Source organism: Aspergillus niger (genome assembly GCF_000002855.4).
Source record: "Aspergillus niger supercontig An18".
Classification (NCBI taxonomy): domain Eukaryota; kingdom Fungi; phylum Ascomycota; class Eurotiomycetes; order Eurotiales; family Aspergillaceae; genus Aspergillus; species Aspergillus niger.
Genome location: NT_166533.1, coordinates 220180 through 246193, shown reverse-complemented (window position 1 = coordinate 246193; position 26014 = coordinate 220180). Strand labels below are relative to the sequence as shown.

Sequence of the window (26014 nt, the reverse complement as noted above, 5' to 3'; positions counted from 1 at the left end):
ATCATCAACCAGCCGGCACAGCCAATCTCTTCTGTGGGGCACTGAATTGCTGGCGATCGCGTTCAGCCTCCTTATGAGTTTCCTAAACGGGTATATAATCACTGTTTCACGGCGCATCCTGAGCCTATCTCCGTTCGGTATTAATGCTGTCCGGCCCGAGATTGCGTGTTAAGTCATCTCTGACTGCATTTGTTGAGAATATTTCAGGTCCCGTAGGAAATCGCGCTCGGTCGCAAGCAGCCAATACTGTTACTCTATATTCGATAGTTTCTCGTAGCGTTGCAATTTGATCTTTGCGACTAAATGATCGTCTGGACTCGTGCATATCTACTGTTAACGCTGCCGTGGAGCATGTGACGGACACAGTTGAATTGCATGGTCTCTCGACGAGCGCATCCACCTGGTTGAACTGTGGATTTTGCTGCGAGCACCTGAGGGAACCCCATTCCGCACTGTGTAGATATATATATATCAGTTCAGATCAATGGCCCGGTCAGACTACTACTAGTTGTATGATCGAATGATCACTATACTAGACGGTTAATAACAGTAATTGAGACCAAAACTATGTTTCAAACAATAGGTACATCTTACCTAGTGATAAAAATGCACCTCGTAGCATCAGACATGGTTTTGAAGCATGCCATTGCGACTACTTTTGCTACACGTCAAGAAGAACGTAAGAGCTCTCATAACAAAAGGAGCCAGCATTTTTCAGGCAACAGGCAAGATGGCCGAGCGGTCTAAGGCGCTAGGGTCAGGTGTATCTGATCTCGCATGTTCTTCGGAGCATTCCTAGTCTCGAAAGGGGCGTGGGTTCGAATCCCACTCTTGTCATATCTTTTTGCATCATTTCTTTTTTTTTTTCCCCGTAGCCGATATACAACCATCCTCTTTCTCGCTGACAATAAGAGGAAGAACTCATATAATTCTCATTCACTGGTCCCTACACCATTCACAATTCCAGTTCAACCCGAACACAATACCACCGGTCGATTCAAATCACCGTCGCTCATAGCAGCTTGAGCATTGATCCTGTGACAATTTGGAGTATAACTTAGTCTGAACAAATACCATATCCTGCAAACAACTCAATCTATTTTCATCACAATAGCAACAATAGATGAAGTAAACTACACCCGAGCTCAGCCGCCGGGAGCATCTTCCCCATCCACAACCCACCCAAACCTTACACTGCTGCCCACCAAAGCTAAACGCAAGTCTGGCCAAACCTACACCCATCGCAGTCATGGTTGTGTCATCGTGGCGACTATTCGGATTCAAATATAAGAGGACCTGAACAACAAGTATCATCTCCTAACAATAATAACCAATTTTGAGTTAAATGATACACACATCATCATCATCATCCTACCCACTATGCCGAACCCAAGTCTGAGTTACGGAAATGGCATGTCATCCGGACCTAAGTAAGCACCACTCCTTCCCCCTCGATACCGAAGTAAATCATATACGGACATCATTCTAACCAATATACATATATGGATAGGTCCCGGAATGTCGCCTTCCTAACCATGTTCGCGGTTATCTCCGGCGCCTTGCTCACATTCCGGATGCAGTCGCCAAGCAAGGAGAAAAGATTCTCTCCCGAGGGAGACCAGCAGGCTGTTGATGGGGAGAATAAGCTTGGGCGCTCGATGTTTGTTTCTGATGGGGATCGGGAGGCTGTTAAGGGTGGAAAGCCCGGAGAACCCAAGGTCGGTCGTGCGCCGCATGAGGGGTTGGGTGGGCGGTGATATTCTAGTTGATTTGTGTTGGCTGAGAGGAGATGTTGTACATGGGTATTTTGCATAACGATGTTGTTTTCTTCGTTGGGGTTGCAAAGGGGGTAGGGTCTGTGAAATAGGTCTGGTACCTTGTACTTATACGCAGTGTTCTGGTGATGCATAGAATTATTAGGTTTGTGATTAATTGAAGGAATTATCTATGCTGCCTCCCCGCAACACTGTGATGATTCTCTGGCTAAGACTATTGCTCCGTGGTATCCTCCTTCAGCACGCGGGCTGATACGAGGGGGCTCTCGTCTAGGATACGTGTGAAGTCATGAGCGTCGACACAGGCCTGGCGCGAGTTAAGTACACTAGGCTCTGCGCGCCTGAAGACGTCGTTCTCGTAGGCGTCCAATGCATCTCGCAGCGCTTGTGTCGACATGGTTCTGTTTGGACCGATTAGTTAGTTGTCTCCAACCACAGTAGTACATCCGCTGATAGACTCACCCTAGCGAACGCATATCCACACGTTGGGTCAGATCCAGTACATCGACGATGGCATTATTGGCCCCTTCTCCACGGTCTAAATTATCCCTGTCAGCATGTATATTCCCATATAGCACAGCATTATATGGACATACACATAGTCATTGTATGCGCCGAATCACCCATCAGCACAACCCTGGGGTGCGAGCGATTTTGCAGCGGTCGGAACATCCAGTCCGCGATGCGGATTGACCGTGCCTCCGTGTCCTCAGATAACCGATGGACCAGGGTCCTGAATGGCTCCGCCCAGTCCGAGGCCAAGGATTTCATGAGGGCGATTCGCTCCCCGTTGTCGCTGGGGACTGCGATATCCTTGGAATCTGCCCATGATAGTATGATCTGGCATTCATATTTGTCTTTGCTGCTTTCGACGAAGTTGTTCGGGGTATCGAGTACTAAGATAGAGGATAGTAAGTTAGCCATCGTGTGTATGTGGGACTTGTGATAGAATGGGGATATATACATACTGCTGAAGAAGAGAAAGACGTTAGATTCAGGGTGCGAGCCCTGAAATATGAATGGATCAATCTCTGCAGCCCCTGCCATCTCCTCTGCTGTATACAGAGTAGCTGCGCCGAGGATCTGCACCGGTAGTGGATTCATCTCATGGCTGTCCGGGTACAAGATCTCGCGGGTGGGGGATCGCGATCCATCGCAGCCGATCAAGAGGCATCCTGTGTAGGAGGTTCCGTCTGCGAAATGCGCGGTGACGGTATCGGCGGTGGACTCGATATTTTGGAGAGTTTTGTTCCACTACAATTCTGGTCAGAGTGGTCTGAAAGGTTTGAACTCATTCCATTCCATCTCACCAAGGTAGTGGATAAAGACTTACCTGAACATCGAGCCCCGTGGCTACCAGCTGCCTCAATCGAACACGACTGACCCGAATCCGCTCCGCAGCTGGAACGCTGTACAACGCAGATCCGGTTTTCAGGTCAAAGAACGAAAAGCGACCGGTGTCACCGCGAGCAGCCGCCGCCTTGTTGACATATGCCTCTGGGAGGCGTTGCACGAGGTGGTCCGGTAGGAGTTCCCGCAGTGCAGGGAGCGCCCAATGAAGCGTCAACCCCCAACCCCCGCTCCGTGCGTCGATGGCGGCATCGCGCTCGAAGATCTTGTAAGGGACACCGAGCTTCTGGAGATGCTGGGCCAGAAGAAGGCCACTGATGCCTGCGCCGACGATGAGAACGGGAAGATCATCCATGATGTGGGCAGCGAGGAGGCACGGATGTTCGGTTCCACGGGAACACGGGTTCATCCCCTGACCCTTTTACCTGAAGACGCATCGCTGTAATACTGCTGAAATCAAGGGCCGGACGGGGTGCCGGCTGGAATCGGACGGTCACACGTGTGGCAGGTGCGCAGGAATTGGATTGGTGGAACCATGATCATTGGGAATGTGCCAATGGGATGAGAATGTAAGGCATTGTTGGGGATGGGGTCAGGCCGACGAAACTATACTACTCCGTAGTTGGTTGGTCTTAGAGAGCTTGATGGTGCTAAGGCTCGTGTTTGTCTCTGAATAATTTATGCTTATCTTTTCCAGTTAGATCAGGGGGGAATGCTCGGTGAGAGTCAAGATTGATGCCGCATTGTCTGATAACTGAGGGTCACTGTTAGAAATGCCATCACCATGTCGTTGGATATGCAAGGAGCCAGAGACTCGTATCCGTGCTGCTAAGAACAACGAACAGGGTTGGTAAGGTTGACGACCAGCAGCTGGGATACAGGACTCTATCAGGCAATGAAAACCTCTGCCAACCTTAATTTAATCATAATTAAACCGTAATCACGACGCAATAAAGTTACATTGGATGTTTCGTGCCCCTCTAATGCGTGAGGTGAAACAAGGCCGGCCCTAAAAGAGCCTTAACAGCACTAAGAATGTTAGGCTGGAATCGCGTGGGGGACGGCGTCGTGCTTGAGGCCTTAGTCCCGGTCTCTAGCCCTACCACCACAGTTACTTCTCCGGTGTCAACCTGTCACTGTCCGTCCGTAGTGGATCTGAACCGTACTGATAGTGGTGCCATCTCTCTAGCAGATACTTAGCACACCGGCCAGACCCTAATATCCAGTTACTGGTTTGACTAGGCGGCCAGATTATCCATCTCTCACCAACAGGCCAGCTGGCGTGGGCGGGACACAGCTCGGTCGCCGCCCGGGGCTGGCCGTCCGGGTGGACCACCATTAAGGTTTCACGGGACGCACAGGATTCTTCCTGGATGGAGCTAGGCTTGATGGCCGGGAAGATCCCGTCGGGGACGGTTGGCCTGGCCTGTTCTGCTCGACTCCATTGGCTTGTGTCTGTTACATCGACCCAGTATGATCCTGGTCTGATTTGATCCTGAGAAGCGTAAGCACTATTAATCCCGTCGTGCTAAGCACCTAATAAGATTCCTGCATTGCACTATTTCAGAAATCGCCGGAAAGTGGCTCACAATAGGACGAGAAGAAAAAGGAAGACCCAGTGAGTGATTAATATACATAACGAAAGTCTAAGAGATTAGTTCTAAGGAATGGCGCCATCAGTCGTTGGCAAGAGTACTGGCATCACTCTCTGACCTCTGTCGTTGGCCTCTTCTCTAGCGACACGCGCAGCTCCACCGTCATATGAATGCCTCCCTCGTCGACGCCCCCACTCTCGAGGATAAGCTCTTCGCTGGGCGTGCGTTTGGGTTGCGGCGCCGCCGAAGTTGTCGACCGTAACTGCGAGCGCGGGTCTTTGGACCAGGTCTGCAAAGCATAGCTCCGGCTATCGTACCCTTTCCGGCCACTGTACGATCGGAAATCGCGCACTGCACCTTTCAGCAAAGGAGCGAGGAAGGGGACACAAGTTACAATGTTCTAATACAATTAGTCAGTGACTCGGTGCATAATCCTATTTCGCGTGCTCGTGGAAACCTACCCCGACATTGAACTCAATTGTGCCCCACAGCACCAACATGGTCGAATTTCCATCGCCATATGCCACCCGATGGATTTGCGTGAGGCGAAGGATAGAGCAGATCGTGGTGAACAGCCCCAGCAGGAACAGACAAACTACTCCCGCTTTCTGTGCGGTCTTGATATTCAGTTGAAGCAACAGCGGAATGGGAAGGATGATGATGGTGATGTCGCAGATAATGGTGAAGATGGCTAATCCATAGAATGTTGGCCCTGCTGGAAGACACGACCCTGAGATGTTGGGGTTCCAGGCGCGCTCAACCTTTCGATCGTCATATCAGCCAGCTTGCCCTGCGACTGGAAAATATTTCACTCTCTCACCGGCTGGCAGTCGAATATCAGAACTAATGTTCCCGCAAGATGGCCAAGTGTCGAGACAGCTATCACGGCCCATATAAGGATTCGGTAGAAATTCTTGGATGTTCCGGAAATCAATCGCAAATAATTGAGGCATAGGGAAGCTTTGAATCCTGCGATTCCAAGTTGGTAGAATGGGCGACCGGCATAATTGAGCTGTTGGTGTTTTTATAAATACTTCGTCTTGACTGAAATTCAGGCACAGCGCATACCTTTGTGTAATCCGGAAGGTCTGCCTTGGGGCGCAGCGACAAGGGTAATCCGAGGCCGTACCTGCTCTCTGTTGAAAGTGAGCGCTTAGACTGGACTCAAGGCTTGGTCGACTCACGAGCGACGCACAATGCGCTGTATATGATGCTGAAGATCTGGCACCGATTAGCGGTCGGATCGTCTATCCACCGAAGGTAACCCACCATAGTCACCAGCATCACAAAATCGGACGCTTCCAATCGGCGGGCGTTGAATCGAATTGCTAAACGCAGGCAGACTGTGATAATCATCAACAGGGTCAAGCCCAGGCACACCCCTAGAATGAGGCGATATTGCGACTCCGCTTCCACTTCAGGCGAGGCATGGTGCACCCAGCCCATACTGGCAGTAAATGTAGAAGGTCAAGGAGAAAGAGGGGAGAGACATGAGGGAGAAGGGATATTTGCGTAGTGATTATGCAAGTCGTGCTGTGCGCTGGTTGAAGGGATTTTTCGATCCTGGGCTTCGCAGGATCATGCTGAAGCCCTACAACAAGGGGCAAATTTGGTCCTCAGAGCTGGAACATGATTCGGATTCAGAATCCTTCAGCAATTAACTTCGGTCAGGCCAAGAATACCGTAGTGAACGGGATGATTCCTGGTGGGTTCGCAATCAAAATCCTTCGGCGACCAGAACAATCCGGGCTGGATCGCGCGCACTAAATTTCGAACCCTAGTCTAGCGTAGACATTGGAACATCTGCAGGCCTCTGCAAGATGAAGTGGCCAGGCAGTTATCTTGACAAATATATTATAACTACTGGAACCCAATGGCACCCCTGCGGCCAATCCGGTTGAACTTCCCGTGGTTTTTTGCCTGCAGGATCCTGCATGTAACCTCCCATCCCGGCATTCCTTTCCCTGACTGTGTCTTGTTCTTTCATTATTTTCCCGCAATTTTCCCCCTTGTCTCTTTTCTTTTCTTTTGCTTCTGGTCCCTTGTCGACAGATCTATAGATTCAACATGGAGGAGAAGCTGCCGGGCGCCTTTTCTCAGGCTCTGCCTGTGGATCGCACCGACGATGCTGTGGAATACCTCCAGGGCCATGCGGCCGCCGACAGCCCTCAGATCGACCTACGGGCATTGCGTCGGAAGATCGACTGGCATCTGATACCCTTTATGTTCTCGTGCTATGTCCTGCAATTCTTGGACAAGGTCATGCTCAACGTAAGTCGTCGCAAGCCTCCTGCCAACACACCCCTCATTGACGCAAGGGGGGACATAGTATGCTGCCGTCATGGGGATGAAAACGGAACTTCACCTCGCGGGGAACGAGTACACCAACACCGCAACGTGGTTCTTCCTGGCCTATTTGATCGCTGAAGCTCCCAATAGTATGTTCGTTTGCCTCAACAAACATGAATAGTGCGCTGACGCCTTTCTCTCATCAGTCTACTGTCTGCAGAAAGTCCCCGCCGCCAAGTGGCTCGGTGTAAATGTCGCTCTTTGGGGAGTTGCCGCTGCAGCCTCCGCAGGAGCCAAAAACTATGCGACCCTCCTGACGGCCCGTGTCTTCCTGGGTATCTTCGAAGCCACGATTGGCCCGTCGCTGATGCTGATCAGCAGTCAGTACTATACAAAAAGCGAGCAGGCACCTCGCTTCACCCTCTGGTATAATGGTTTGGGAGTGGCCCAGATCATTGGTGGCCTGGTATCCTTTGGGTTCCAGCATGTTCACCATGGAGCCACCCTGGCCGGGTGGCGCATCATGTTCCTAGTCATTGGCTTGGTCACGGTACTGATTGGTGTACTCACTCTGCTCTTCATTCCTGACACCCCGATGAAGGCCAAGTGGCTGTCCGAGGAAGAAAAGGTGGCTCTCCTGCAGCACGTCAGTGTCAACCAGACGGGAGTGTGGAGCAGCGCCATCAACCTTAAGCAGATCTGGGAAGGCGTGCTTGACATCCAACTCTGGCTATTGGTCTTGATCACCATCCTCGTAAGATGAGTCCCTGTCCATCACACACCTCACTTCCAAGCTAACCCCGTGCCAGATCTCTGTTTCTAGCGGTGTTGTAACCACCTACTCCGCCACTCTCATCGCCGGGTTTGGATACTCCGGCCCCATCTCCGCCCTTCTCAACATGCCCTCCGGAATTGTCAGTATCTTCTTCACCCTCCTCGTCGGCTTTGGTATCCGCAGAACCTCGCACCGCTGGGCCTGGAACGCCTTCTGCACTATTCCCGGCATTATCGGCGGTGGCCTTCTCTCCTTCCTCCCTAAGAGCAACAAAGCCGGTGTCCTCATCGGTATTTACCTGGTCAATGCCATTGTTGCCACCCTCCCCATCCTGTATCAGTGGACCATGGCCAACTGTGCCGGTCACACCAAGCGCGCTTTCAGCAGTGCACTGATCGCCGGCTCCTTCTCGGTCGGGAACATCATCGGGCCCCAGACCTTCCAGGCCCGTGATGCCCCTGAATATCGTCCCGCGAAGATTGCGGTGCTGGCCACGCAGGCAGCGGCAGCCGTCATGTCTGTCGTGCTGTTCGCATATTATGTGTGGGAGAACCGGAGACGGGATCGCCGGTATGGCAAGGTGGAGGATTCAATGGTGGATGAAGCCAAGTGGGCTGGGCTGACAGACAAAGAAAACACGAGGTTTCGGTATGTGTATTAATGAAGAGGAAAATGTGATCTTTTTCAATTATTGTATAGCAGCCAGCAAAGGGCTCTTATCAGGCCTCAGTTGTCTGGTTTGTGCATGTCCTGACTTTGTGAATGGACGAATATAGCATTATATTCCATCTTTCTTTGATTTTCCTGTAGGATCACACTCACATATTCTCTCCACGTAACGTATTCACTCTAGTGAGCACCAGGCTCTCAAAAGGGTCAGCCCAAGACATCGATATACATTATGCATATGCAAGTAATACTGCTTATGTCATTTATGCAGCACCCATCCCCTTTCTGGATGGCCGATGGGGTCTCGCGCTCCACCGACCCGTCAATAACATCATCTATCTAGATAAGATAGTTAGCTTGAACAGCAGCTATCGCCATGGCAGGACGCATCACCCAATGCGCCCGTCGTCTCGGATTGCTTCACGCCAAGCTACACCTCTCCTGTCGCCATAGTATGCCTACCCCTACACCACATCTCCGGAACATCACACGCGCGTCATATCAAACAATCCGTTACTCTTCGCAGTGGAAATCCTCCTTGACCGTATTTCCCACCACAGATGCCCTTATTGATCCCAGTATAGAGATTGAGGAAGAGACTCTCCCCACTTACCATCCAGAAAAGTACTACCCGGTGCAACAGGGAGAGGTACTCGATAACAGGTATCAGGTGCTTGCCAAACTCGGTTACGGAGTGACATCAACTGTCTGGTTAGGTCGCGACCTTCGGTACGTCTGAAAGGCCTCCTTCATGGCCACGCTGCCCCTAACAAAAGTGAGATCTCAGTGACTCCAAATATGTTGTGCTTAAGATATATGTCACTGGCCAAGAAAAGAATCATGAGCTGGAGATCTACAATCGTATGAATGCTGTAGAAGTTGAGCACCCAGGGAGAGATCTCGTTCGCAGGCTCTTCGATCATTTCACTGTCACCGGGCCCCACGGCCCTCATGTTTGTCTCGTTCATGAGCCTATGGGCATGAGTGCAGATACGCTCCTGCAGAAATACATCCCTGGAAATACTATGACTCTGGACGAGATGAAGACTTGTATCAGGCAGCTATTGATCGCTCTGGACTTTCTGCACTCTGCTGCTCGTATAGTACATACTGGTAACTCCCCCACCTGTACAATCTGGACTGCTGAGCTAATCCAGGAAAAGATCTTCAATTGAAGAATTTGCTCCTCCCAGTCCCTAATACTAAGACTCTCGAGACTCTCGAAGAACGAGAAGTCAACGATCCGTCACCTAGAAAGATTCTCAAGGACAGGACCATCTATCTCTCTACCGTCTATAACCCCGGGGGAAGTGGCCTACCCCTAATAAGTGATTTCGGCGAGGCCCGCTTTGGCGATGTCGAGAAAAGAGACGACATTATGCCGAATATGTATAGGGCTCCTGAAGTTGTCTTAAAGGAGAACTGGAACTACAAAGTGGACATATGGAATGTTGCGATGGTGGTAAGATACCCTCTCGAGACATATACTCCGCCCTACCTCCATGCTAAACCTTTCATTATAGGCATGGGACATCGTAATTCCTCGACACATGTTCGACGGCAGAAATGCAGATGGGATCTTCGATGACCGAGTGCATATTGCGGAGATGATAGCGCTCATGGGACCTCCTCCGGCTAGTTTCCGGGAGCGGTGCAGATTAGCTTATGTCTTCTGGGATGAACAGGGTAAGACCAAGATTCTCTATGACCCAAGTTCTATCTAATTGTTATCTCTAGGTAATTGGAAGGACTTAGCGCCAATTCCGGATATATCTTTGGAAAGCTTAGGTGCGGATATCCCAGGGGAGAATAGAGAAGGGTTCTTCCGATGGCTTCGGAAGGCCTTGCAATGGAATGCAGAGGATCGGCCGACTGCGACCGAATTTCTGTTTGACGAGTGGTTGATGGAGGGGCTCAGACGGCCGAATAATGAAGATGCGAAGACCTGAATGCGTCTGCATCTGCTTGTCGGTGTGATTGGTATACAACTATCCCACCTTACGCCTGAAAAATGTAAAGGATAATGTATATATCTCATAGTAAGATATCCGCTTACTCTAAGCGGGCCATAAATATGATATAATCTCTTCTCGGTCTATATACAACTTCCCTAGCCACCACTATTCCGGCTTCCCCAACCACGAAACCATCTTCACCACCACCCTCCTACCCTAATACTAGATATTCTTCAGATCCTCCGCATTACTCTTCTCCCAAGGATACTTTTGCTCCAACGACCGAAGTAATTCCAAATGCTTCGCGCTCCTCGGCCGAATAGACACATCAAACGGCGCAGGATGGCTGATGACACCGGGCAGAAATTCCGGCTGAACATCCTTAACTTTCCCGTTTTTCACTGGCTTCGAGATCTCAAACACAGCAAGTGCCTGAGCGACAGTGAGATACACGTTCACATCAGCCAGAGTCCGCCCCGGACAGACTCGTCGACCGAACCCGAACACAAGGAAGTGAGGATCTCGCTCTGGCTTTGGGCTGAGGAATCGTTCGGGTTTGAAGGTCATGGGGTCGTGGTAGGCTGCTGGGTCGTGGGTGAATGCCCTATATGATTTCACTAGTGTTAATTGGTGGTAAAATGTATGGGTCATAGGGTGAAAGGGGGACTGACCATATATTGGCAAGAACTGATGACCCCTTAGGGATAAAGTAACCCTCGCATACATCATCGGCGGTTGAGGTGTGGGTGAGGCTCATGGGTACCACTGGATGCCATCGGAACGTCTCTTTGACTAACGCATTGATATAAGGTAATTGTTCCCGGTCCGCGTACTGCGGCAGTCGATCTGTTCCAATCACCGTGTCGAGTTCCTGCTGCGCCTTGCGCTGCACTTCGGGGAAGAGAGCCATTGCGAGGAAGAAGCTGGCTATGGAGGATACGGTCTGTTGATGAATTGTTAGTACGGCATTGTATGCATGTCGGATCGAATCAGCACAAGGCAAGCGCTCCTTACCGTATCTGCACCCCCAGCGTAAAGCGATCCAGCCGACCACTTGACCGTGTTCTCTTCTTCGGATCCAGGCTCTAGGTCACTGCTCTCGAGGAGGTTGGAGAGAAAAGAGGGAACAAAGCGGCCAGTGCGCATTTGTTCCTTCACGAATGCGTATGGGATATCGCTAAATGCCGTGACATTCTTTCGATAGCGTTGTGCGATCTTCATAAATTCTGTGCCTGGAAACCAAGATGGAAGATACTTCACTGATAATCCAATTAGTCTGGCTTGTCTCTGTATGACTGCGGGCTATGGCTTACGGGGTAGGAAAAAGTCCACTGCCCATGTGGCTGGAAGCATAGCCATCGAAAAATCCATCATTGCTTTGTCGGCCAGATCAACCAATGGGTCTTGATCATGCGGTTCGATGGTATATCCATACCCTACCTTTAGGATGATTGCGCCCGCCTCTCTGGTGGTTAATCTTTAGTCTCCGCGATCGATGAAGGGGTATGGGAGGAAGGTGGTTTCGACCCACTTGCGTATATGCTTCATCAACTTATCCGGCGCATCCAGCACCCTCAGTAGAAACCGACCCACCTCCGCTGTCTGGATTTCATTGAATCGAGCGACCGAAACGTTGGAGCCAATCTCCCTATGCAGGTTCTTGCGCGTTGCTCGGAAGCGCTGGGACTGCTTCACCGCTCCGAGGACGTTGTTCCAACCCGCCCTGTACAATTGATTAGTTGATGTGCGGTCCTACTTATGTAGGTCTTGTTGTCTCACATCTCTGCAAAGTGTTGTTGCGGACGCGAGGAATGGATCGACGATCGTGACTCAAGTAATTCTACCGCTAGTCGGGCGTCGTTCAGGACGATGATGGTTTGGCCCATGATGCTGAGTGAACTGATTGGGCCTTTTCGCAGTCAGACAGGATGCCACACATTTCCAAGTCAGTTCAACACCCAGTCATACCATAGCGATCCTTGTGCTTCAGCCAGTGCTGCCAATCCTGCTGGCTTGGATCGGGCAGGTCCCAGAGATTACCCACGATGGGTTTCCGTCGAGGACCGGGAGGTAGAGGCGGACGCTTGCTCTTGCGGGTAAGAACGGCGAAGAAAATATATACACTGGTAAAGGCAATAAAAGCCCCCCGTCCACATTGTGACTAGCATGGTGGCGATGGGGGAGCTGAGCATAACGGCATCAAGGAGCGAAGTGGGCTAGGGGCTAGCAGAGCGAGCTCTGTCTGCTTTATACTGTAGGGCAGCTAGAGGAGGGGTTGTGCCGATGTTGCATAATTAATTTATTTTTTATTGGTCTCTGCGTTATCGCTTCCACAATCGATCAGAGATGCTGCATGGATGGTGCATTAGTTCAACTGCTCAGCTCTCGGGTATGCGTTGTGGTTGGTGTGGCATGGACAAGCGGCCTCCGATCAAGGTTGCAGAACGCCATCGTGATCTTGCTACGGTCGCTTCTGCAAGCCAGGTGTGGAACCTTGTGATTATCGGGCGTTTCTTGGTGGCTGAGCTGAGTCTTGTCGCAGGATTGTCTGTCGCTGATGCTTACCCTGCTTCCCCGCAGTGGTGAGGATCTCTGGCTGGGCAGGTCGGTGTTCTCGCTGGTTCGTGATGTAATTGAGAACTGCTCGAGTGCACTGCACTTGGATAGCAGTGAGTATTGGTCAATGTATCTTCGTATCATATCTGTTGGTACTGAATCACAGGTTGGTTATGTCGCCGGCTCTCTTCACTCTCCCCGATGGTCGAGGGGCAGGCATCATTATCATGACTAAATCGGTCGCTGGTGCTTGTACAACTGACTTCGGTACTCTGAGAGGGCATTGGACTGTAGATCTGTGGTGGATAGTGTGCTTCTAGTGGGAATGTTGTTTTTTCCACCTTGGTCCTCGCGAGGAAGCCAGCACGGGTACGAGGAATATATTTCCGCTGGATGAGTTGCCTACCTGAACAACTATGCCATTCGACATCGTCCACATCCAAACATCCCAGTCAACAACTGTCTAAGAAACCATATAATCAGGCATATTATACTAAGGAATCTATGACCACCAACTGTCCCCCATGTGGATTTCTAACACCATGACGACCTATCACTTCAGACCACTGCTTTGCTAGTATAGCTAAGTTATAGAGCAAAAGTAGACCCCTGTCTTTCATCAAATGGGGCTGTGGTTTAGTGGTATAATATTCCCTTAGCATGGGAGAGGTCCGGGGTTCGATTCCCCGCAGCTCCATTTTTTGTGTTTTTTTTTTTTCTTTGTTGTTGTCTTTTGCCATTGCTGTATCCACTCCTCCCGAGATTGTCTCTACGATCGAGGCTTCATCCTATCACTACCCAGAGATGCTACTCCTTCATACTCCCCCAGTTACTGAGAATTCTTGCTTGAGTGCCGCAGCTCTGTGGTCAAAGTAATCCGTATCAGTATGTGTCCCAGCACACTATTGTAAACCCATTCAATGTTAACCAAATTGAAGCCCGAAATTAGCCAGTTCGTTAAACGCCTCATAGCATCAAATACCGAAGCATCTTCTATCCCGTTAGATCCCAACTCAATCAGTCTTAAGCTAGTACTGAAGTCCCACTTCTAAGCCCCCACAAATACCACTACAATCGTAGTATATATCTATACTATATAACTCCCTAAGCCTCACCCCTCCCGAGGCCTACACGAAAAACTCCCCGCATCATTCACATCCCCATGCCCATCGTACACCAGCGTCGCCGGATACCGACACAACTCCCTCGTCACCTCCTTCCCATCCGCCTTGACAGCCGCCGCACTCAACCTATCAGGCGCAATCCCTTCCTCCACCCAGCGCACCAATGCGCCCAACAGATCAACGGGTTTCGGTCCATGCCCAGCCGAGCAGTGACCCAGGCCAGGGGCAAGGAAAACCCGATAGAACTCATCCACATCCGCACCGTCCGTCTTATCAATCCCCTCCCAGAATGCGTTCGTCCATGACGCTGGAATTAACTCATCCGCCAACCCGTGCCAGGTCAATAGCTTCCCCCCTGCACGACGAAACTCAGAGAGATTCAGATCATCCGATCCGAGAATGCCATTGTAACCGTCCAGCGTGAGGCGGTAGGCGGTGTTGAAGTCGTCGAAGGTCATGTCGAATACGTTGTAGTCCGGGTCCCGATAAACGAAGTTCTTAATCCAGCCGATGATGGGGAAGAAGGGGACGGGCCTGACGATGGATCCGTTGATTACTTGAGTGTTTGCCGTTCCGCGGAATGAGGCGCCCGGTGGAAGGCCTGTCCAGAGGTCGGGGTGATCTTGTAGATCAGGGCCCTGCAGGATTTGCTTGACGAGGGTGGCGTGCTGGGCTGTGATGGTCACTGGGGAATCTGAGCCCATCTCCGGACAGGTTACCGTGTGCCCAACAAGTGTTTCGGGCTTGAATGGGCAGCTCTGTGGATTGTAATCCGATATCAACCCGTCCGTGGCTCCATCAAGTGGATCGCATTCGTCTATGATTGCCTTCCAAAAGGTGTCAAAGACGCACTGTGGCGGCGCTGCGGAATGGAACATATGCACCGGCGGCCAGAACATATACCCGATCAAACGTGGGAAATTGAGGGCCGGTGCACCGGCTAGAACTCCATCGAAGAGATTCGGATACTTTGCTGCAGCAAAGTATCCCTGCCTGCCGCCGGTAGAGCAGCCGCTCCAGTAGGAGTATCTTGGCGGGGATCCGTAAAAACGCTCGGTGAGAGTCTTCCCGATGATAGTCATGTCATAGATCGAGCGATGGGCGAAGTTCAGTAGCAGAGCAGTGTTGATGGAACCGTCGGGGCGCAGAATCCAGGCCCCCGTCTGGGGATTACTGGTTCCATTCAAGGTTAGTCCGCCATCGGTAGCAGCTGTTGCGTAGCCCTGGCTGACTGGGTGAGCTGGGGCCAAGCCAATGATACCGGCTGCGAGGCCGCCGCCACCAGTAGCCTGGAAACGGCCGTTCCAGTTGTTTAGGGGGAGCCAGACGGAGACGGAGACGGTGTCATCTTCACCAGGGTGAGTCAGAGTGACGGATACGTTGCAGAAGTCAAGATTGTGTACGTCTGCGAGATTGTATGGCGGGGAGGTTGCTACGCTGTAGTTATGGACCTCTTGGCGCGTCATGGATATGATGTCAACCCCGGGGATATGTGGCAGGGTTAAACTACCGCAGGGTTGCTTCTTCGGCTGCCAAAAGTAGGCGAGCCATGCTATGAAGAAGTTGGTAAGGTAGACCAGCATAATGAGAGAGGATGAGATTCGCTTTGCGGGGTTGCGGTAAGGGATGTGGGTGAGGGGATGGAGAGTAGTAGTTCTTAAATGCTCGGTGACCCCGGCTCATTTATAAGCGCCCGAATCCTTCTCATGCAGGCTGGAATCGGCTTTGGGGCAGATGCATGTAAAACCAGGCCATCCAATAAGACTGATTCTTCAATATATTCCTTTGCAATTCTATGTGTTATCCCCATTCACCCCTCACTGAACCGCATGCGTGCTTTTCTTCTTGTTAAATTCTCTAATCTAGCTGTCATTTGCTTGTGCTTTCCAGGATGTTTTCCTCTCACGAATGCCTATCTCGGCCGGTTAAGCAGCCTTCTAAGTCTTCATAGGGGGGAGAGGATCATCGGTGGAGACAGTACTATGGATGAGGAGGATCGTCGGTGGGCCCTAGTCAACAAACTCGATCGTGTGTTGGCTGGACTGCATACCTAACTTGTAACGGGGATTATAATTTGTGGAGATATTTACTGTAGCCAGACACCCTCCAGATCCTTTGCTGCTGCTGCCTACGTGCCCTATCTTTCTCCTCTTCCTCCTGAAGGATCTTCGATATTGAGATGGATCCTAGACACACTTGACCCTGCCTCTGTTGCTCCGATGTCGTGAGATGATTCATACTTGTCAGCTAAGAAGAATCAAATTCATATTATTATACCCGATCGAGCTTGCCATGTGATATGCTAGCTATGCATGTGCGTCAGCTAAAACATAGCCCCTAATTCCGGGCCTGTAAATCATAAATTAAATCCAGAGAATTCGCTGAACGCCATAACCCGCCCCAAATGCCGCCGCTAAGCTGATATATGCGCCATACCGTGAGTCCAAAATCCAGAACAAAGAGCAGTCTACCGCATGTCGACATGGAACAGATACTTCTGCTGGATCTGAGCCACATCGTACACAATGTACTCATTGTACATCAGCCCCCTCGAGTTAGAATTAGTGGTCGGCATCCGCACATCGGGCATCAACACCCCCTTCAGATCTTCATTGACACAGCCAGCGTCCTTCCATCCACCAGGGATCGAGCGACCACGACCAAGAGTGGCAATTTTGGCCTCCGCTTTAGCTTCTTGGCCCGCGTTGAAGCTTGCAGTGTCCCGCTCATACATGGGATTGCCGACCTCAACGTCACAAAGAAGGAGCAGACCCCTGTTTCCACTCCCCCAAGAGAAACAGTAACCCGCTGACTTGGTCGACATATCCGCAAAGTAGACACCTTTGCCAAACATGTACCCGCTGACGGGGGCCTCGGGCGGTGCAATACGTAGACCCTGGCTTAAGATACCACCAAAATTGGTGCTGCGAGAACCGTGCCACAGGAGACGGCGACAGGAGTTTTGGATATTGGAGTACATGGATGATTGGAACCGGTCTTTCTCGCCTTGGCGCTCGATGCGGAAGATGTTTATGACCTGTTACGGTTAACTTGGTTCATTAAAAATGGTGCATCAGATACGAACCTTGTATTGAACGCCGTGGGTGTGACCGCGAGACTGGTTGAGGTAGTTGGCCAGCTCGATGAATTCGGTAGATGTGTGTTCCACTGCTTAGAGTTAGTACTAGTCAACGGGGCAAGGCTACAGGGACCAGACGTACATGGCGTCATCTCTTGCATATTCAAGCCCTGGAACTGACGGTCCAGAGGGTGGACTGTATCGGTGTTTCTGGCATCTTTCATGATACTGTTCGCAACTTCCATGTCGGTCAATGCCTCCAGCAGTTCGATCTCTCTCTTGAGTAGATTGTCGTTGTTCAACACCGGGGGTCTGTTGCGTCCGAATGCATGCGGAATCACGGTAAAGTATAGGTTGCTGAGATGCTCCACTGCAGCAGTAAAGCTAGTATCGTACTTTGTACTTGCCAGGGCAGGATTAGCAATAAGCTCTGACAGATCCTTCAGTGCCTGAAAACCGTTCTGGAGAGTACGCTTGCTCAGCTTCCCCAAGGGTAATTTCTGAGCGTCGTAGGACATGGAAGCCATGGTGGACTGAAAAAAATCCTTGTTGAAGATGAATGACACGAGGTCCTGGACGGGTGCTGATAAGGTGCATTTCACTTCCTCTGCCTTGGGCTTGGTGGGTTTCTTCGCGACGACTTTGTCTTCGTCCTCGTCTTCGTCTTCCGTGTCCTCTTCATAGTTCTTTTCAATGAAGGTGTATTTACCCTTCTTTGGTGGATCCAAGCGATTTTCCCAGGTCAAGCCGGACTTGTCCTTGAACTTTTTCTTGAACTCATACTCTGCCTCATCTAAGCCGCCACCACCCAGCAAAGCGTGTTGTCCATGTTCGCCTACCCGACCCCAGTGGGTCCAAGTCCTGAATTCGTTGTTTCTGTGGAGAAGCTGAATGCGGTAGAATTTGTTGTTATTGTTGGTCGCACTCGTCTGATTGAGTGTCGCATCCCAGATGAGGCCTGTGGGATCAATGTACACGGTGAAGGTCACTATTCACGTTAGCTTTCCCTTTAGGCTATCCAAATTCGGTGTCTCTTACATCGAAGAGGACATGTATCATCGACAGGAACATTGATTTGTTTGGTGCCGACCGTCTGTGCGTCCTTGAGCTTCTTCGTAGTGCCATCCTCGTTAATTCCCAGAGCCTGTTCTAGGGTGCGCTTCTTTGGACTTTCCGGCTCATCGTCTTTCTTGATGTCGGAGCCCATCAGGAATTTCTTCTCATCCAACTTCTTTCCTGCACTGTCTGACTCAACAAGCCAGTCTAAGGAGACGATGTTGCAGGTGTAGACCTTGCGAGCCTGCGTGTCTAAGAATTGTCAGCAGAAGGTGTAGACAGGGCTCTGCTTGGTACTCACATTTGACGCTCTTGTTGTCCACTTCCCTTTGGGTGGTCACTAGATGAGTGCAATCTTCCGTCACTGCTGAGCTGAAAGTTCCCCCATGACGCTGGATGATGGTCTTCAGATTTGCTATTTGAAGTGAGTAAAATCAGTATGTGGCTTCTGGCAGTAACGTCAGACATGCTCACCTTGTTTGTAGCCACCGGAAAAGGACCCAGCAACGGCTATGACCAAGCCCTTGAAAGCTTGGCCGGTCATGGTGAGTGAAATGTGGGGTGTGAGTGTGCTGAAGTATTAGACTATGGGAGTGAGTGGAGGGAAGTTCCCGTAGAATTGAGATGATAGGTAGTGTGAGTAGCGGAGTAGCGGACAAGAGCAATTATGTCGTCAGATTTCAGTCAGGATAATTAGAGGCGTGGGAGAGTAGTCACGAATGATGGAAGGCTCTTGTTATATGATGCTTATAGAAGAAGGACCAGAAATATGGGACAAACATCATTATATAGAGGTGAGCGTGAGGCGGAGATCTACTGGGAGGTGCAATCCACCAGCCTGAGGCTCCCGTGGCTGCTGCTGCCTGAGCTCTGGGGGAATTGCCGAACCAGTTGTGATTTGATTGGCGGAGCTTGAGTGGGCCTCCAGGCACCAGCCGTGCACGTGAATATGCCTGTGCGGAGGAGGCCCTGGAAGTTTATTTAGCTTTGTGTGTGTGTATTCAGGGTCTGGTTTATTATTAGGCAGCAAGGACTCTCGCAATAGCAAGACAAAGCTGCGACTATAAGTATGCGAAGTGAAAATAATCTCGCTTGTCGTCGTCCTTGTATTAAGCAAATGGCTAGATGAAGACCAGCTGGCATATATTGTACGATTGAGCAAGAACACCCAGTGTAACACGTACAATGGGAACAATGAGTATAAAAGCAAAGGAAAGGGGGAATAGAGCACGAAAGTGTCGCTAATCTAAACAAAAAAATGTAAAAAGAAGTAATCAAGCCAGTCGCCAGTTTTGGCGCTGCTGGGAATCGAACCCAGGTCGAAACGGCGCTGCGGAAAACCACAACGTTTCATGATGACCACTACACTACAGCACCTTGATTACATAAATCCGCTGATTTTATTACCTACAGAAGTGAGACTTGCAGGCATGGCGGTAAAGGAATAAGCAAGCAACTGGGTCCTGTAGCATCTGCGGCCAACAACATCTCAACACCGAACAACACAGGACTGGACTACTAGGAAACATGGAACGCGCGTCTGATCATTACTTGTCTTCTGATTATCCACATTAACATTAATAATGTACAGGGTATGGAAAAAATGCAACCGCCCAGATAGCTATATGCAAAACTTTTGTTTATTAAGGAAGCGTTTAGTGCTCCGCGACTCCGTTCTCCACTGGATCCTCCGCATGAGACTCAGCAACCTTGTCATAAAACGGCGCAAACTTGCTCCGCTTCCTCAGGTTTTTACCATAGAAATAGAAAGCAACCGGGATGGGCACCAGGATAGACGCCACACAGCCCAGCAGCGTGGCAGCCCACTGGATGCCCATGTTGTTAAACATTTGACGTGAGAAGAGGGGGAAGCTGGCTGCCACTAGGGAACGACAGAAGGTGTTCGCTGCGATAGCCGATGCGGCACTGGAATGATGATTAGAACAGGGTCCACTAACAACGAGTAAGGCAAGGCAACTTACAACATAAGGTAGGTGTCGATCAGATAGTTAAACAACTGGATGAAGATGATCAACAGACCAAGTCCAGTGAACAATCCACTCAGTGTGGGTACAATCCAATGGATACTCTTCGTGAATCCGGTCCAACCGAACCAGAATAGTCCTCCAGCGAAGAGCGCACCACCGATAATCACAGGCGGCAGACGCCATTCAGGGACGGGAATGCCCCCATTCGCTTCCAACTTCTTGTTGTACCCGCGACTGGCGAAAATGATATAAGAGGCCGCAATGAACAAACCGACCACCATGCCAAACAACGTCAATCCGCCAACTCCAGCAGACATACCGTACACGCCCTGGAAGACGAGTGTGTAGGCTGTCAAGAAGCAGTACAACAGGCCATAGATGAAACTGAGGTAAATCGTCACCGCCAGAATCAATGGCTCGCCAAAGAGCAACCGAAGGGGACGGGAAAAGTTATTCACCAGCAACTCCCGCAAGTCAACCTCGATTTCCTCCTGTTTGGCGTGGATGCCCCAGTTCTTGGTGCGACGGCGCAGTTCTGAAGCCTTCGAGACCAGGATGATCGGCGGATAGGATTCCTTCAGGAAGAACATGTTCAACACGAAGGCGGCATAGCCCATGAACGCGGGGATGTAGGCGGTCCAGCGCCAACCCAGGTACGACGTATTAATGAAACCACCGATAAACGGAGCCAGAAGCGGACCCAAGAACACTGTGCTGGAAAACATGGCAATGGCAACACCACGAGTGCGGTTGTTATAGATATCGGAGAAAACGGCAGCCACAACCGCCAGCGGACAACTGCCAAAGACACCACAGAAGAAGCGACAGATCATGATCGTCTGCAGGTCCTTGGCGACGGCGACAGCGGTGTTGAAGATACCGAATCCCAACATAGCCACCACAATGGGTGGCTTCCGTCCCTTCAGCTCGGAAAGGGGAGCCCACACCAGGGGACCGGACGCATAACCGCAGATATACAACGAACTCGACAGGGTGGCGACTTCAATACCTACACCGAATACCCGCGCAACGTTGGTGGTAGAGGAACTAAAGATAGCGGAATCGAAGGTACTGCAGATACTGGTGAAGGCGAGGATGGCGCTAATGTAAATCCTAGGCGAGAACATAAGTCAGTATTCGGTCGACCAACATGTCTTTCATGCGCGACAGGGTTGGAAAGGCATACTTCGTCCCCAATTCCCAGTTCTGAGGGTATAAAGGATCTTCTGGACCGTCAAACTCGACGACGTAGTCCTCGCGATCGGGAAGAGGTGGTGGGTAATCCTTGTTGGCGCCCATACGAGGCAAAGGCGTGCGGGAGGCGCGAGACTTGACACTTTCACCCACGGTCAACTGATGCTGAAGCCGCTGGGTTTCGATCCTGCTTAGGGCATGGGAAGTGGCCGTGCGATGACGCTCTAGATCGAGTTCGGTGTTCCGCGAATGAAGGGTGTGCAGCTGGGGATTGTATTCAAGCGAGCTACTGTAACCGGTCGAGCCAGTGGTACCTGAGGATGATGGCCTCTCGAGGCCTTCCTCCTTGCTCGCGCCATTAGTATGGGGCCGAGCATCGACCTCCGCCATCTCTAGTTGCTCGTCGATGGGAGACATATTGGCAGCCAGCAGGGAGCAGGATCTGGTCTGATCTGGACGACGGGCCCTGAAGCCAGGGATAACAGGATGTGCTTGCACGCAAAGGGACCAACAGGGACAGACAAAGGCTGAGCGATGGGGGTCTAGCCTGAATAATAAACGAAAACAGCTTGCTTGCCTCCACTGGTGTGGCACCCTAGGCCAGCATCCGATTTATCCGTCCTGCACTCGGGAGACCCACCGCGAACGGCTGCCATTCCTCATTGCGATTGCCGATTGAATGATCATCGGGGGCTTGCCAGGAGGAGATCCCAGGCGGAAGTCTGCTTGAACGGGGTGTAGATGACTTTCCTGGTAGCAATTGAATGAGCAGATGGCATATCTCGTGGATATTCCTGATGTTTGCCAGAGTTCTGAGGGGTAGAGTGAACTCTGCCTGAGGCACACCACGCAGAGCCCCTCGAACGCCAAGCCCCAGACTCCGCCTCCCTGACGTCATGCGCACGAGTCATTAGTCAGGCCTGCAAATCTTTTTGCAGGATTTGCATAGAATTTTCGCCTGGTTCGATCCGCCCGCGAGACCAGTCTGGTACTATCGATCCGCTTCTAGTAGTGGACGCCATGCCCAATGGCCCCCAGGTGCCTGACGCTGAAGGACACACTGCTCAATTTGGACAAACGATCCATCAATGACCCCTGACTATCATTTATCCAAGACATATCTGGATCTGTGGCATACTAGTATGCTCATGAGAAGCAGAGTAGTAGCTATCTAGCGATTGCTGGTTTATTGCTGGTCTAACCCTGATACCGCGGACTGAAAACGGACTGTGGGCCATTCAGCCTGCTGGGCTTATGCTTGTTTGATTTGGACCCAGTGCCCCCTTCCCACACCAAATTCTCGCCGGCTTAGCGCCCTTGGCTACTCTTAGCCAGAATGAGCTGGGTCAGGCACCGATTCGTAGGACAGTCCAGCCCCAACTGCTGGCCCCGTCGCACTATCCATCCATTGATATATGCAATCTCTGTCGCTCGACCTGCTCGTACATCCTCGCGCATACTGCTGGAATTACTGGCTGTCTTCTCAATGTTCCCGATCAACTGCTCCTCGAGTCTGGCCACCGAGAATTGTTCCTCCACATCGGGCAGACCCTGAAACTCCGGAAGACGACGGAACACCAGCGAGATCTCCTGGAGAAGTTGACGTCGCATCTCCTGCAGCTCGGAGTTAGCTAACAGCGAGCCGTTCCGCACGTCCAGCAATGCCGTCAGTGGATTGACCACGCAGTTGGTCGCGAGTTTCAGCAGCTGGGCCTGGTGGAGCTCCATCCATGGCAGTTCGGAGCTTCGGACGATCGGTGCTTCGACCAGCCGGTTAATGAGAAATCGAGATTGGGCGGATGCTGTCGAAGAAGCAGATAATGAGGATGCCTGTTGGTCATTGTTGACGATCCCCAGAGCGCATGATCCGGTCAGCCCCGCCAGCACGGCTTCAAACGGCGCTTTTATGTAGACCCCATGGCGCATAATGCCAAACATGTAGGTCGGTCGTGTAAGCGGGTCCGTGAATAGGCGCTCATTGAGCTCTTCGATTTGCCCTAGGCCATTTTGGAAGAGACAGATCACGGAATGCCGTCCGAGCCGGTGCTGGATCGATCTGAGAGCGGGGATGGTTGCGCTCGCCTTGACCGCTACAATTAGGTGCTGGATGGGTGATTCCCCCTGTAGGAGTTCGGCGTCGTACCCGGTGGTCTCTTGCGTTGGCCCGTCTTCTCCAATTTGGAGACGCAGCTTGCTCCCCCCAGAGAGAAAGTCTTGGTATGCTGATTCGCGATGGAGTAAAATCGTTATGGGCGGGGGTGCGGGGAGGGAGCGAAGCGAGTGAGCGATCAGAGTCCCGATGCTTCCTAGTCCGATGAGGTGAATTCGCTGGGATGTCATTGTGCAGTATGCTGATCAGGTGATGTGATCTGATGGAATCTTGGAATGTTGATGAATCTGATCACTGGGATGTGATGACTGCGCGGCTATTTTGGTGGTCTTCGCTTGCGGAGGCATGCGGGGCAGTGCCCCTGATTTTCTATCGACTATCTATCTAGTTCCTGCACCCCATGTCGAGCCTGGATGGTATCTTAAACAAAACAAGGCATTATATTCATAACTTCTCCATCCCATAGACATCATCATTATATACAACTCCCGCAAAATGGACAATAAATCACCAAACTTTCCCGTCATCCATAAATACAACCTTCATCCCCAACAATCCTCCCTTCTACTCCCCCACACACTAAAAGATCGGCATCCTAACCGTATTATCATAATCCACATTTCCCTCCCGACTCTCAATTCGCTCATGGCACGTTCCAAAGATCTTATCCCACAGCCTAGTCTGCTTCCCATAATTATGACTCTTCTTCCACCCCTTCCGATGATGCAAGTCATGATCCTCAATCACCAACTCCGCCCCAATCAACCTCAACAACCAATCCAGCGTTGACGGCGGCGACGCATGCATCCTCAATCCACTATGGCCCGCCAACTCCGTGAACACCACATACTGATGACAGATCCACCACTCATAGAACCCCATCGGCATCCCCATCAGCCGCATACTGAAGTACGTCATCAGCGGGATGCCTGCGATATCGAAGAACTCCTGCTCCGTGTCCGCATACAGGGTGAGAAGCGGGTTGGGGTGTTTGGTAAGATGATGCGTCCGGTGATATTTCCAGAGACTGCCCACGTCGTGCATCAGTCGATGGTACCAGTAGAACCAGAAGTCGAGGATGATTCCGTATAGCCCGATCTCGAGCGGTAGCCATCCCCAGCTCATCTGTGCCGGTGCTTGACTGACTCGGTAACTGAGGAAGACGGTCATGATGGGTCGGAAGGTTGATGTCGATATCAGGGACCGGACGACCTTGGCTACCCCGACGTCCGGGACGCCGTCACGGCCGTGCTGGTCGCCGTCTAGGAAGCCGAGAACGTGGCCCATGCGGCGCATGACTTGGAGTTGGTGGATGGCGATGAGCTTGAAGGCGATGGAGTAGAAGAAGAAGGCGCCCACGGGGGTAAAATTCTGGCCTGTGTACGAGACGTAGACGTGGTGGACGGCGAGGGGGATGAAGGCGTGGTAGAGGATCCAAACATGCTGGGACCATGTTCTCATGTAGGGGATCTTCTCGGTCTTTTGGTGCACGGGGACCTCCTTGTCAAGGTGTTCGGGGTGCACACCGAGGATCTCGTAGAACCAGTGATAGATGGTCCACTCGGCGCGATCCAGCCGGCGCCAGGTGGACTTCATCGAATCCTTGGGATTAGGGTGTGTACCGCTCATGATGGGAGAGGTAGGGTGGTGCTCAACTCATTTGCGAGGATATCCCTGTGGGGTGAGGAGGGGGTGGATGGCTATATAGGGCTGGAGGGCCGGGATTTTCACACTGCAGCGGGAGGCCATCTCCGAACGCAAAGGCAAGTTCCTCATGTTGATCGCATGTGATTGAGAATCCGGGGAGTGGTTCATGTGGGCATCAGATGTTCTGAACGGGTTAAGTTTGGGGGTTCGTTAAGCCGCTTAACGAGGGGAAATCGCCGCGGCTTTGCAGATCCCTCGAAAAGAAGGCCCGTCGTTGGTTGGCGTAACGGCTCAGCGCTTGACTCAACTGGAGATCCTTGACACATGAAGGTCGCTTCTTGTTGGGAATAAAGTGTGCCTCGGATTTGTCTCTGGAATGTTGGGATGAAGTAGCATGCGGCTGTGAAGCCTGATTGCGGCCATTGATCGATATGTGATGCCCTCTCTCTCCACTTGGTCAGTTGCCACGGGGCTGATGAGATGGTGCCTCCTAATTGTATGTCATCTTATCTCATCGTTACACATGGCTCCTCTTGGGGCTTGACGTTATTTCGTCAGTCTGTCAGCCTGCCGGGGTCTTCTATAATCTGTCGTAGTCATCAGGGAATCATTCTGGATAATGGTGTCTCTGCTTGCTCGTGAGAACATCAGTGCGTTTGATGAGATCCTTGCAGGAAACTACATCCCGGCTGCGCATCGGAAGATATGGCCACTAGGTTTGAAGATAGGCCAGTCAATGAGGGTGTTGGGGAGATGTGACAGGTCTTCAAATTGCAGCAGAGTGGCTCGCGACCATTACCGCATTGGGAAGGCTGGGCAGCCGCCTCGGGATTGGCAACTGGCAAGGCACCT

General features: G+C 51.3%; 12 protein-coding genes and 3 non-coding genes across 15 annotated transcripts; 5 read left to right on the top strand and 10 right to left on the bottom strand.

Moving 5' to 3' along the window:
* Positions 1-124: 124 nt before the first annotated feature.
* An18g01270 (hypothetical protein) lies at positions 125-629 on the bottom strand (the record flags this gene model as incomplete). Its single annotated transcript, XM_059745585.1, has 2 exons — positions 125-452; positions 595-629. 2 exons carry the CDS (start codon positions 627-629, stop codon positions 125-127), a joined length of 363 nt encoding a protein of 120 aa, XP_059604978.1.
* A 95-nt stretch (positions 630-724) lies between these two features.
* Positions 725-837, top strand: tRNA-Leu (CAG). Its single transcript has one exon. It is a non-coding gene; the product is annotated as a tRNA-Leu (tRNA).
* Positions 838-1380: 543 nt separating this feature from the next.
* Positions 1381-1757, top strand: An18g01250 (uncharacterized protein; the record flags this gene model as incomplete). Its single annotated transcript, XM_001398550.1, has 2 exons — positions 1381-1430; positions 1511-1757. The coding sequence occupies 2 exons, from the start codon at positions 1381-1383 to the stop codon at positions 1755-1757; spliced, it is 297 nt and encodes a 98-aa protein (XP_001398587.1).
* A 232-nt stretch (positions 1758-1989) lies between these two features.
* Positions 1990-3480, bottom strand: An18g01240 (uncharacterized protein; the record flags this gene model as incomplete). The annotated part of the gene is made up of 5 exons (XM_001398549.3): positions 1990-2176; positions 2238-2313; positions 2372-2671; positions 2744-3029; positions 3109-3480. The coding sequence occupies 5 exons, from the start codon at positions 3478-3480 to the stop codon at positions 1990-1992; spliced, it is 1221 nt and encodes a 406-aa protein (XP_001398586.3).
* Positions 3481-4105: 625 nt separating this feature from the next.
* An18g01230 (uncharacterized protein) lies at positions 4106-6166 on the bottom strand (the record flags this gene model as incomplete). The annotated part of the gene is made up of 7 exons (XM_059745584.1): positions 4106-4224; positions 4392-4653; positions 4839-5120; positions 5182-5481; positions 5541-5732; positions 5789-5856; positions 5905-6166. The coding sequence occupies 7 exons, from the start codon at positions 6164-6166 to the stop codon at positions 4106-4108; spliced, it is 1485 nt and encodes a 494-aa protein (XP_059604977.1).
* A 621-nt stretch (positions 6167-6787) lies between these two features.
* On the top strand, positions 6788-8445 carry An18g01220 (uncharacterized protein; the record flags this gene model as incomplete). Its single annotated transcript, XM_001398547.3, has 4 exons — positions 6788-6991; positions 7050-7158; positions 7216-7763; positions 7819-8445. 4 exons carry the CDS (start codon positions 6788-6790, stop codon positions 8443-8445), a joined length of 1488 nt encoding a protein of 495 aa, XP_001398584.1.
* Positions 8446-8829: 384 nt separating this feature from the next.
* Positions 8830-10402, top strand: An18g01210 (uncharacterized protein; the record flags this gene model as incomplete). Its single annotated transcript, XM_059745583.1, has 5 exons — positions 8830-9182; positions 9241-9566; positions 9611-9915; positions 9977-10139; positions 10191-10402. The coding sequence occupies 5 exons, from the start codon at positions 8830-8832 to the stop codon at positions 10400-10402; spliced, it is 1359 nt and encodes a 452-aa protein (XP_059604976.1).
* Positions 10403-10630: 228 nt separating this feature from the next.
* An18g01200 (uncharacterized protein) lies at positions 10631-12700 on the bottom strand (the record flags this gene model as incomplete). The annotated part of the gene is made up of 8 exons (XM_059745582.1): positions 10631-11012; positions 11080-11351; positions 11423-11667; positions 11722-11848; positions 11936-12131; positions 12188-12317; positions 12377-12569; positions 12662-12700. The coding sequence occupies 8 exons, from the start codon at positions 12698-12700 to the stop codon at positions 10631-10633; spliced, it is 1584 nt and encodes a 527-aa protein (XP_059604975.1).
* Positions 12701-13589: 889 nt separating this feature from the next.
* Positions 13590-13661, top strand: tRNA-Ala (AGC). The gene has a single exon. It is a non-coding gene; the product is annotated as a tRNA-Ala (tRNA).
* A 351-nt stretch (positions 13662-14012) lies between these two features.
* Positions 14013-15671, bottom strand: An18g01180 (uncharacterized protein; the record flags this gene model as incomplete). Its single annotated transcript, XM_059745581.1, has 2 exons — positions 14013-14032; positions 14096-15671. The coding sequence occupies 2 exons, from the start codon at positions 15669-15671 to the stop codon at positions 14013-14015; spliced, it is 1596 nt and encodes a 531-aa protein (XP_059604974.1).
* An 884-nt stretch (positions 15672-16555) lies between these two features.
* An18g01170 (uncharacterized protein) lies at positions 16556-18767 on the bottom strand (the record flags this gene model as incomplete). The annotated part of the gene is made up of 6 exons (XM_001398543.3): positions 16556-17125; positions 17174-17256; positions 17310-18155; positions 18206-18475; positions 18525-18638; positions 18698-18767. 6 exons carry the CDS (start codon positions 18765-18767, stop codon positions 16556-16558), a joined length of 1953 nt encoding a protein of 650 aa, XP_001398580.1.
* Positions 18768-19516: 749 nt separating this feature from the next.
* On the bottom strand, positions 19517-19600 carry tRNA-His (GTG). The gene has a single exon. It is a non-coding gene; the product is annotated as a tRNA-His (tRNA).
* A 278-nt stretch (positions 19601-19878) lies between these two features.
* On the bottom strand, positions 19879-21822 carry An18g01150 (uncharacterized protein; the record flags this gene model as incomplete). Its single annotated transcript, XM_001398542.3, has 3 exons — positions 19879-20149; positions 20206-21324; positions 21398-21822. 3 exons carry the CDS (start codon positions 21820-21822, stop codon positions 19879-19881), a joined length of 1815 nt encoding a protein of 604 aa, XP_001398579.3.
* Positions 21823-22713: 891 nt separating this feature from the next.
* On the bottom strand, positions 22714-23745 carry An18g01140 (uncharacterized protein; the record flags this gene model as incomplete). Its single annotated transcript, XM_001398541.1, has 1 exon — positions 22714-23745. The coding sequence occupies one exon, from the start codon at positions 23743-23745 to the stop codon at positions 22714-22716; it is 1032 nt and encodes a 343-aa protein (XP_001398578.1).
* A 349-nt stretch (positions 23746-24094) lies between these two features.
* An18g01130 (uncharacterized protein) lies at positions 24095-25144 on the bottom strand (the record flags this gene model as incomplete). The annotated part of the gene is made up of 1 exon (XM_001398540.1): positions 24095-25144. The coding sequence occupies one exon, from the start codon at positions 25142-25144 to the stop codon at positions 24095-24097; it is 1050 nt and encodes a 349-aa protein (XP_001398577.1).
* Between the last annotated feature and the right edge of the window lie 870 nt (positions 25145-26014).